Genomic DNA, 11,722 nt, shown 5'->3' on the forward strand with positions numbered 1-11,722 from the left:
TAGGTCTACTTATTTTTGCTTAGTTTCTTTGCCAGTCAGAGTCAAATCATTGACAATAACTTTAAAGTCACAATTGAGTACTGTAGGATAACATTGGGTTTGTCCTTTCAGCCTTGCCGCAGGGAACTTAGTTTACATTAAAGCAATATCCTTTCTGTATGGACGTGGGAAGACAGTTAATATTATGCTTTGTAACATGGGAGCTGACTGACTCCAATAATATTTACTCCTGGGCATCTGCTTTCTCGACTCAATTGACCTTAGTTCCTAGCACCCCAAAAGCAGGATCCCAACTAGGGATGGAATGAATCCAGGGCAAGCTATGAGCTACCCTGGCATCGAAATTGGCCAGGTCAAAGTGTCACAATACTCAACTATAAGTTTAGAGCATGATCATAGACAAATGCTGTCATGATCCAAAAGTTAACGAGGGGACTAGGACCCTGCTGGGTCTAGGAATACTAACCTGACCTGAGGACTATGGTCTAGAGAATATAGTGATATATCCTCAGGAAGAACTAAACTTTTAAGTTTATAACTCTTACTGTGCTCATACAGAATGACATTGCTAGAAATATTTGAACTAAATTTACTACAACTATTTAAGTGGATTACTAGCTGAGGAAAGAAGAAAGTGACGCACTCTTGTTTGGATCCCACCCTTGAGCGGATCTCCTAGTAATCTGGAGTAATCTCCTTAGATGAGATTTTGTTAATCTCTTGAAGAAATGGTCTTACCCCTCTTTGTTGATTTGTTAGTGTTCAACCCACCTTTGTGTCAGCACCCTAAATGATTGCTACATAAACTAAGACTGTAAGAGAAGCAGAGAGAAGATACACAAGTGAGGAGAGAAGAGATAGAAGCAGAGAAGATACAGAAGCAGAGCACAGAGTGAAAGAGAATCATCGGAGCCAGAAGCAGGGGAAAGAAAGAGCACAAAGCAAGTGAGAAGTGAGAACGAGTAGGGCTCCAGAGACTGAAGCAGAAGGGCTCCTGAGAGAGAGATCGGAAGAAAAGAGATCAGAAGAGACCAGAATAGAGATGACAGAGAGAGGTCGGAAGAGATCAGATGAGAGTCTACAGAGACAAAGTCAGAGATAGAGAGACAGACAGAAAAGAGCACAGTGGCACACACAGAAGCAGAGCACAAGAAGGAGCCATCCCGATCTGGTCTATGTACAGTAGCTTGAGAGCACTGAACATAAGCAGAGAGAGAGAGAGAGAGAGAGCCGCCCCGAGAGCCCGCGAACAGAACACACATACATCACCCCCTTGCGTGCATGCGCCTTTGAATTTTTTATAGTATTGGAATAAAGGCAGACCCACAGATCACAATGGAATAGAGCTGAATATCATAACAGGGTCCTCAGATATATGACTATTTAATCTTTGATAAAGGAGGAAGAAAAATCAAGTGGAGAAAGGAAAGCCTCTTTAGCAAATGGTGTGGGGAAAACTGGGCAGCTATATGTATATATAAAGGAGCTTATATCTCTATCTTACACCACGCACAAAAGTCAGATCAGATGGATTAATGACCTCAACATCAGACCTGAATCTATAAGGTATATGGAAGAAAATGTAGGCAAAACCCTCCATGTCATTGAAGCTAAAGGTGTTTTCAAAAATGGAACACCATTGACCAAGCTAGTGGAACCCATCACCATGTTAAAAGAGAAATTTTTAGCTGCATGTTATGCTTTTGGCTCTTTTGTTGAATGTTAACTGATATTTACTTCTGGGCTCTCAATTCTATTACATTTTATTCCATTATCACACTCTTTTGATTACTATAGCTTTATAGTATAGTCATGGAATACACTGCCTCTCCACTTTTTCAGAATTTCCTTTGTTATTAGAAGACCATGATGGTTCCTCACAAGGTTTAATAGTCTTTGTTCTATGTCTTTAAAGAATGCCATTGGAATATTGATGGTATTTTCACTGGATCTGTATAATGCTTTGAGTTGGGTGCTCATTTCAGCAATATCAATTCTTCCAATATGTGAACATGGAATGTATATTGGGAGAGGGAATTGGGGCCATACTTGGTTGTGCTCAGGGCTTATTCTTGGCTTTGATCTCTGTAATCATTCCTAGTGGTGCTTAAAGGTATGTGTGAGTTGCCCAGAATGAGAGATCAGCCTCTAAGCCATGGAGTCAACCTCCTAGTACTTATTTCCACTATTCTTGGGTGTTAGACTCCTAGTCTATTATTCTATATTCCACAGATGAGTGCAATCTTTCTATGTCTGTCTCTCTCTTTCTGACTCATTTCACTTGCACTCATCTGTGGAATATAGAATAATAGACTAGGAGTCTAACACCCAAGAATAGTAGAAATAAGTACTAGGAGGTTGACTCCATGGCTTGGAGGCTGGTCTCTCATTCTGGGCAACTCAGAGAAAGGAACACCAAGAAAAATATGGTCAGAGGTCATGCAGGGGAGGGGTGATGCGTGCCGAATGTAGACTAAAGACTGAACACAATGGCCGCTCAACACCTTTATTGCAAACCACAACACCTAATCAGAGAGAGAACGAAAGGGAATACCCTGCCATAGTGGCAGTTTGGGGTGGGGGGAGACAGCAAACGAGGACCAAGCTGGTCGCTGACTTGTTACTGTTTATTCAATCTTTAAACTTCCATCTGCTGCACTCCCGGTTCCAACCTCTCTCTGGATCTACTCTGTTCTCCTCTAGTCTCTCCTTCCCCATGTCTCTCTCTCGGAACCCCTTTTTGCTCATGGCGCAATACATTGACATCACCAAAGGCACCAAAAGATCTTACAGGAAGAACATTGAGGCAACATTATTCTCTTGTATCTGCAGGCCAGTAATCTAGGCCTCTGGAAAGAAGATACAAAACCAAAACCGAAGCCTTCCTTGGGCTGAAAAGCACTCAGATTTACATACCAAAGACTGGGCTGGACTGCCACATGAAATCTACATTGTCAATTACAAACTAGGCAGCACCTGAAATCTACATCCCAAAGACTAGGCTGGGCCAGAGCCTGGAATCTACAATGTAACAATTCAAGCTTAAAAGGTTCAATAACAATAGCAGAACACCTATTCTCTAGGACAGATACTCTTTCAGCAGGACCCATCAATGATGAAATCCCATGGTTGTGTTTCTCTTCTCCTTGTCCAACAAACATATGAGTTTTGTATGGGCATAGCAAGAGACGCATTAAACTTTTAGAATTGCTCTCCTGGGTTCATCTCAATCTCAGACTACAGTGCCCAGGCCAGATTAGTCTTTCCTATCTCTAGCAGGGTCCTAGTCTCGTCATTACTTTAAGATCATGACAACACTTGTCCATGATCAGACTCTTAACTTATAGTTAAGAATGAGGCACTTTGGCCAGGCCCCTCTCGATGCCAGGGTAGCACATAACTTACAGCTTGCCCTGGGTCCTTCTCGTCCCACGTCGGACCCTGCTTTGGGGATGCTAGGAAGTAAGGGCAGCTGAGGCTTAGGTCAAGAGAACAGATGCCCTGGAGGAAAGTATCATGTAGAGTCAAATGAGTCCCAGGTTACAAAAGCATAACATTTGTTAAGTCTTCCTGTGTCCACACAAAAAGGACTTGCTCTGAATAAACTATGCAAAGGACTCAAGGAGAAGAGAAAAACATTATTTACAAGTCAACAGAACATTAAGAAAGAAGCTACAAATAAAGAGGAATAGGAGCACTGTAATGGGAGTAACCCAATAAACCTAAACTACCTGAAGCTATGTAATCCTACAGGAGGTTGACTCCATGGCTTGGAGCCTGGTCTCTCATTCTGGGCAACTCAGAGAAGGGAACACCAAGAAAAATATGGTCGGAGGTCATGCAGGGGAGGGGTGATGTGTGCCGAATGTAGACTAGAGACTGAACACAATGGCCGCTCAACACCTTTATTGCAAACCACAACACCTAATCAGAGAGAGAGAACGAAAGGGAATACCCTGCCATAGTGGCAGTTTGGGGTGGGGGGAGACGGGACTGGGGAGGGTGGGAGGGATGCTGGGTTTACTGGTGGTGGAGAATGGGCACTGGTGAAGGGATGGGTTCTCGACCTTTGTATGGGGGAAATATGAGCATAAAAATGTATAAATCTGTAACTGTACCTCACGGTGATTCACTAATTAAAAATAAAAAAATCTCTTTAAAAAAAGAAGAGTAATACTTGATGGATATATCATGAATGTATACAGAAATAAATAATAAATATATTAATATTCCAAATTTTAAAAAAGGGGTGTGTGATCCAAGAAATAAAACAGGTCAGCCTTCTGCAGGTCAAGTGCCTAAACTCCTGTACTATCTGTCCCAAAGATAAAATATTTTTCATGTTTCCTTTTGCCTTCTATTTATTTTAGTAGAAGTAAAATAAAATTAAGTACCTAGGAATGATCTTAAGAAAGATGTGAAATACTTAGACATCAAAAACTTGTCCTTTTGTTAATATTTTAATATCCTGGTTTGGGGTAGCTCCTTCACATAGGTGCACTGAGCATCACTTTGAGGAGTATTTAAAGATCTCTACATGTCTTCAGGGGTCTCTTTTATTGAACTGTAACCTAATTCATCCTTTCTCAACTGGGGGTCATACAGTGAAAATACTTTATTTATTTAAATTTTTTTATTGAATCACCATGTGGAAAGTTACAAAGTTCTCAGGCTATGTCTCAGTTATACAATGTTCAAAAACCCATCCCTTCACCAGTGCCCATGTTCCACCACCAAAACAAAAACAAAAACAAAAATTAAAAAAAAACAGTACACCTCCCACCCCCCCACCCTCCAACCCCACCTGCATAACTGATACAATTCACTTCATTTTCTCTTTACCTTGATTACATTCCATATTTCAACCCAAAACTCACTACTGTTGTTGGGGTCTCAACACAGAACCCACCATTCTTCCTGGAGTCTACCCCCGCAAAACACGGCCCTATTGACAAGGAAACACCCGACAATCAGTTCTCCACTAATGAGAATGAAGAGGTACAAGGTCGCGCGGCCGCTACTGCGGCCGCCCTGTTTAGAATTTCTGTGCTTTAGTAATCAAGTACATGGACATCCAAGTGGGAAATTTCATCATTTCCCTTCCTGGGGCAGCATAAAGCAAAAGCTTAGTTCACATTCTGGGGACATGGCTGCGAACACTTTCTGGGTTCAGAAGTAATCTAGCTGGCTCTGGATCTTGGTCGTTCAGCAGCAAAGCGGCCGTGCAAACGCATGGCCACCTGGTTCGAATCTCGGCAGAGCGCGAGCCGGAGCCGGTACCAGCCCCAGCCTGAGACTCATGAAAATACTTTAAATGAGGGGAGCACAGGAAAGAAAAATGGTTGGTTTCACAGTTGGAAAAGAGTGAGAAACACTGCTCTAACTTGTGAATTCCAAACCCTATGGTTTCCCTGGACCTCAGATCCAACTCTTCTGTGCTGTGCTGTGCTGTGCTGTGCTGTGCTGTGCTGTGCTGTGCTGTGCTGACGTCCACCTAGGCTTCTCATTGAGTCTTAACCTGGAAACTCATTCCTAGTAGAAAACCAGGCAATATTAGCACTTGTTTTGTTTGTTTCACAGTGATCACTATTTTTAATTGCCTGATAGATGCAGTCTTGAAAATATGTTTCATATTTTTGTTTGAATTTTTAGGGTCATGGTATTTTAATCAAGAGAATTAAACTGGTACTTGTTGATCCACATTGGCTGGAAGCTGAAAAATTATATTTTTTAACAAAACAACTTTTCTTTACAAATATCTTACCACACAAATTATCCTTTTAAGGCATACAAATCAATGTTTCAAAACTGACCACTAGTGCCATCAATTTTAGAACATTTTATGAGATGAAGAGATTGTACATGGATTAAAGAGCTTTTCTTACTTGAAGATGACCTGGGTTTGATCTTGGTTCAACATATAATGCCCTGAGTACCACCAGGAGTGATCCCTGAGAGCCAGAAGTAAGCCCTAAACACCGTGGTGTGTGGCACTAAAACAATATCTTAGGACATTTTCATCACCCCTAAAGAGACCATACATTACCATCTACTCAGTACTTGCTCCCTTCTCATCTTTCCTATTTCTAGACAACAATTTTCTATACAACATGTGGTCCTATATGGGTGATTTCTTTACATGATATATTTTCAAGATTTATCTGTGTGGTACCATTTTAGTTCTTTATTATTTTTGTTGCTGAATAAATAATAAGAATTAATTATCAATAGATGAAAATCTGGGTTGTTTGTACCTTTTGGTTATTATGTATAATGCTACTATGAATATTTATGTAAAACTTATATTTGGTTACATTCTTTAATTTCTTATGTAGATAATTAGAAGTGGTCATTAAACAACTCTAAACTTTTAGGCTATGGTACTTAAATTTAATCCTCAAAATTCTGTAAGGACAAGATTATAATGTTCATTATATCAAGGAGTCATGGGAATTCTTCCAGGATACCCTGGGTGTGCCCAAAATCACACTAGAGACAGTAATAGCATTCAAAACTATGTGTTTTGAGAAATATTCATTTGCATACAAAGGAGATTGATACAATTGTTTTGGAAAAAAATTACTGATATATATATATCCAAATTTTTCAGATGTTTCCAACACATTCAATTTTGCAAACAAGTGGGTTTAGTTCTGGAGGAATAACATCTATATAAATACTTAGCAAAGGTCAATATTCATAGCTGTTTCATGGTAGCCTTGGAGCACTGCACTTTAGGCCTAAGGCTTAAGTTCCAGGTCCACATGGAAAGGGATATGCTATGTTCCTGAAAAAGCCAATCTGATGCAGGCCTCTGTTTCCTGAGTTTATGGAGTTGCTGCTTTGGAATCTGAGTGGGAAACTTCCTCCAGACAGTACAGTTATGCTCCTGACTTGTGGCAGTTGATGGGCTTGCACTTAGTGATAGACTACTCCTAACAACTGCACTGCATTGAAGCACTGTTGTCCTGTTGTTCATTGATTTGCTTGAGCGGGCACCAGTAACATCTCCATTGTGAGACTTGTTGTTACTGTTTCTGGCATATCAAGTATGCACGGGTAGCTTGCCAGGCTGTGTCGTGTGGGCGGGATACTCTCAGTAGCTTGCCGGGTTCTCTGAGGGGGATGGAGGAATCGAACCCAAGTTGGCCGCATGCAAGGCAAACACCCTATCTGCTGTACTATCACTCCAGTCCTTCTAACAACTAACTAGGTTAAAATGTAAGGAAGGAAACCTCTGTTCTTGAAATACACAGATTAAACACATCTAAAAGATTTCCTATTTTTGAGGCAGACAATATTCCCCATACTCTCTCTCTACTTTTGGGCATTATATTAGAGGCAGGGGGAGGGTGGGAAAAGGAGGGTATACCCGGGATATTGGTGGTGGGGAATGTGCACTGGTGGAGGGATGGGTGTTTGATCATTGTGCATGTGAGATTGTAACCCAAACATGAAAGCTTGTAACTGTCTCACTGTGATTCAATCAAATTAAAAAGAATTAAAAAAAAAGATTTCCTATTTTTTTGAACTGCAAACTTAAATTCAAATCTGTAGAAACAGTGTTGGAGTTAAGGAGCTTGTCTTGCATGCAGCCAACACTGTTTCTATCTTGGTACCTATAAAGTCTCCCTAGCATCACAAGGGGCCATCCCTGAGTACAGAATCAGGGAAAAACCCTGAAGACCACTGGGTATGGTTAAAAACTAAACAAAGTTTAATTAAAGGAAATACAGGTTCCATTTGGCTGAGAGCTTCTAATTGGAGCCCTCAGGCCTCCTGAGCCCTGCTTGGGAAGTCTCACAACTCCCTCCAAAATACTGATATAAGTTGTTGGGGTCTTTAAATTGAATGCAGTAAAAACCAAGAGAAGGTGCATTCCTTAATGAAGTTAAATCCCGTCAGAGTTCTATCCTGATGATGGATTATAGGAGATGTTATTTTCAGTATAGTGAAATAAAGCATTAAAAGATGTAGAGAGACTACATAGAGATCAAATAACTTAAATTTAAAATTTTGATTGAAAGTTCAATTAATGGGAAGAGGGTAGGTAAATCAGAATAAAGAGTTTAATTCTGTGCATAAGGGCAGAATTGGACTTTCAGTGGTGAGCTTCACGCTCACATGTTGATTTTCAATGATACACACCTGAAACTGACATAATGTATGACATATATTACTTATAAAACAGTAATTTTTATAAAAAAGTAATCTGTATAGGTTATTCAATTTTATTCTCCTTTTTGCTAAAAACCCTTAAAGTTTTTTTCTCTATAAGCATTTTTATGAGCCACCAATGGCAAGATTGAAATATGACGAATACCAACGTAAAAGAAGAAGGAATATTTTCAACTATCAATTCACTTTTACAGAAAAACGATTCCATTTATTACACAATATGTCAAATATCAGTAATACAGTGAGCTTAAAATAAACTAAAAATAAACTAAAAAACAAAATGAAGGTCCCATAAAAACGTAAAAGTTTTATAAAACTACAGTCTAGATTCTCACCAACAAATTGAACTTTAGCTAACCCCCCACACTCTTAAAATCATATTAAAGCAGGAACAAATTGTGCAACAAGTAAATAGATATTTATTTGAATGAAAAATTTAAGGTACAGCTGCAATGCAAGCAATGCAAATTTTTAACAAATATCACAAAAAATGCAAAATACAGGTGCATAGAACAAAAAAACGCGAAGAATCAGTCTAAATATCAGACAACTTAAAGAAAACTAAATGCCCGCAATCACTATATAAAATACACAAGATACTTTCACACAATTATCTGCAAAACAGTCTTTGATACTGATTTTAAAGTCATTTATGCAGTTAAATATTGAATCGTAAATGAGAACTATACAAGAAGCCTCTTTCCTAAGGCAATTACTTGTACTATAGAACGTTTATAGACATTTGCAAAAGATATCCTTTATCTGTTATCAATAAAGTATAGTTAATGGTATTACTGTATCAGGAAGGCAAACAAAAGGTGAAAAGAAACTTTTTGTCTTCAAAGTGCTTTCTGTTTAGTTAAGCATTTGCCTTGTATGGTGAATGATCTATTAGGAAAATGCCTCTAGTCAGAGATGTGATCTTGAATCAAACATCTTTACAAACCAAAGACTGATGAAATCACTCAACCACTTTCATTACTGAGATAGCATCATGCCATTGACCAATCTATCTTTCCAGAATACCCATAATATCATCCCTGACATTGAAAAAAATATGATTAATCATGCTAAACATACACAAAAATGGTATTTAACACAATTGACAATGTATGTGCTTTGAGAGCTTGTTTGGAGATTCTAGCAGGGGAGCGCAGCTACTCGTATAACCTCGACCAAAGACCGGTTTGTCTCTATTCGGGGAAGGCCGTCCTCTTCGACCAAGCACGCAGCTTCGGGAGGGACGCACATGGAGCGGTGAGGGAGGAAGGGGACACCCGCCTAGCCAGCCAGATCAGCCGAATCAACTCTGGCGATCAATGGGGTGACAGATGTCGCAGCCAGATCGCCCTCACATCCATGTATGTGCTTTGTAGAAAGAAGCCTATGTAGAAAGAAATAAGTGTCTAAGAATCAAAGTTTATCAATAATTTTGGATAACAATGAATTTTAAACTCAGAAGTTGTATCAATAATCAATATTAATATTAATCAAATTGCATCTTCAGTTAACATTAATAGGGAAAAAGGGCAATGGACTTTGCTTTGCTAAATTTATACACTCACAAATTGATGTAAGGTTGCTAGATGTGCCAGCATGAAATTTTTGCTTATACTCTTTAACTTCAGTGATGAAAAAAAGAAATAGATGCATTGAGAAGCAAAACCAAACAGCTATTTAAGTATACTTAACAAGAGTCTTGGAACTCACATTTTGAACAGCCATTTTGGGGGCAACTTCAATGACACGGGGTTTGTCTATGACTCTGGCTGTACGGTTGCCCTTCTCCACGATGCCAACAATCCAGGCTTGTTGACCTTCACCATATTTGGGTGACTTGATCTCCGCGCAGAACTGAGCTGCTTGCTCACGAGGAAAACAGATTAGAAGGCCTCCCGAGGTTTCCGGGGACGTACCATGCATGAGGCTGAAGAGGTTTCCACAGGCCTTGCTCACCGCCACCATCTTGGCCAGGATTGGGAGGTTATGGATGACAAACGACACCTCTTTCTTCTGCTGCTTGGCCAGATTCTGTGCATGGCCCAGGATTCCAAAGCCCGTGACATCCGTGGCAGCATGGGCATTGAACATGTGCATGAGCTCTGCAGCTGACCGGTTGAGCCTGGCCATGCTCACCATTGCTTCTTGGTAAGCCAACTCCACATCTTCTTGGGTAACCACTTGTTTAATTTTATTCCATTTTTCAGGATTGTCCATCCAGGAGTATGCTGTCATGGACACCTGTGTTCCCAGGGGCTTCGTCAGAACGAGCACATCCCCAGGCACTGCTGCATGTGGCAAGATAAACTCGTTGGGCTGGCAGACCGATGTAGCCACTCCTCCCACGATGACCCATGGATTCATTACCGTATGGCCTCCGGTGACGGATGTTTCTGCCTCCTCCGCCTCATCTTTAAAACCCTGCATAATTAGGGGAATCACGGTATCTCTTTCCTTCTCAGTCATTTTATTGCTGATTCCAAGGATCATCAGCATATTATCACATTTAGTGATCCCCATTGCGTACAGGTCACTGAGGACATTGGCGCATGCTATTTTGCCCATCACGTATGGGTCATTGACGACTGGATAGATGTAATCGGTGGTCTGTGCCAAGGAAAGGCCACCATGTCTCAAAGGGATGACACACGTATCCATCCCGATGCCAAGTTTCGGCATAATGGTTCCCAGAAATGGATCGGCTTCTGGGCCTTCTCGTAAGGATTCCAGCAGCTTCTGCAGAACATCTTGGGGCACTTTGAAACCCGTTACCTTGAGGTCCGTGAATCTGGTTAGCCGAAAGTCCTTGTCCAGTTCATAACTTTCTGGGTTAAAGAGCTTCCGTGCCGACATAGTTCTTGGGCACACAGTACCTCTGCTCTTTCACGGACTAAAATTTCTTCACAGCTCCACGGACGAGCTTTGTTCCGTTGCTCGCTGTCTCGCCGCCTCGAACGAAAGGAAAAGGAAACTTGGACCACTCCCACAATGCAACGGGTATTAGGCGCCCTTAAACAATGCCTAAATCAAAATGGTATTCCCATTGGGCACAGCAGCGCTGGCGAGGAGGGCACTGCGAAGGGCAGCCCAAAGAGCAAGAGGACCCTGGGCCTGCCTGAGCCCCGCGAGCTCCGCTTGACTTCGCGAGATCAGGGCCGCCATACTCCTCACCCCTACCCCACCCCAGCCGCTTATAGGAGCGAGGGCAAGTTTTACGGGTGTTCCTAATCCCCAAAGGTCATCTAGGTCAGAAGTCTGACATCTCCAGTATTTTTCCAACATAAATACTCTGGCATAAAAAAATATACCAGTGGCTCGAGCGAGAGTAGTGTGAATAGGGAACTTGCCTCCCACGTAGCTAATGGGACTGACTTGTTTTCAACCAAACCTTAAAACAAAGTGCTCAGTAGACGGAATAGGATAACATATGGAGTAGTGGTCCTATTGGTTGGGAAAACAATATGCTGTATTATGTAGAGAAAATTACTGGAGGGTGCCTGAAAAAAAAGCTCAGGGGTAGAACACCTCCGTGCAAGAATGAGGC

At 41.1% G+C, this 11,722-nt stretch overlaps 2 protein-coding genes across 2 annotated transcripts in view; both read right to left on the bottom strand.

Moving 5' to 3' along the window:
- The window catches only part of LOC101558715 (putative heat shock protein HSP 90-beta-3), a 72,725-nt gene extending 63,296 nt beyond the window's left edge, over nucleotides 1–9,429 (bottom strand). Inside the window, 1 exon segment of the mRNA XM_055121163.1 lies at nucleotides 9,340–9,429. Coding sequence (XP_054977138.1) covers nucleotides 9,340–9,429 — 90 coding nt within the window.
- A 426-nt stretch (nucleotides 9,430–9,855) lies between these two features.
- Nucleotides 9,856–11,031, bottom strand: LOC101558447 (selenide, water dikinase 1-like). The gene has a single exon (XM_055121164.1). It carries the CDS (start codon nucleotides 11,029–11,031, stop codon nucleotides 9,856–9,858), a length of 1,176 nt encoding a protein of 391 aa, XP_054977139.1.
- Between the last annotated feature and the right edge of the window lie 691 nt (nucleotides 11,032–11,722).

This window comes from Sorex araneus, chromosome X (genome assembly GCF_027595985.1).
Source record: "Sorex araneus isolate mSorAra2 chromosome X, mSorAra2.pri, whole genome shotgun sequence".
Classification (NCBI taxonomy): Eukaryota; Metazoa; Chordata; class Mammalia; order Eulipotyphla; family Soricidae; genus Sorex; species Sorex araneus.

Excerpts from the sequence above, each read along its gene's own strand:
- LOC101558447 (XM_055121164.1), bottom strand. The coding sequence starts at position 11,031 with ATGTCGGCACGGAAGCTCTTTAACCCAGAAAGTTATGAACTGGACAAG.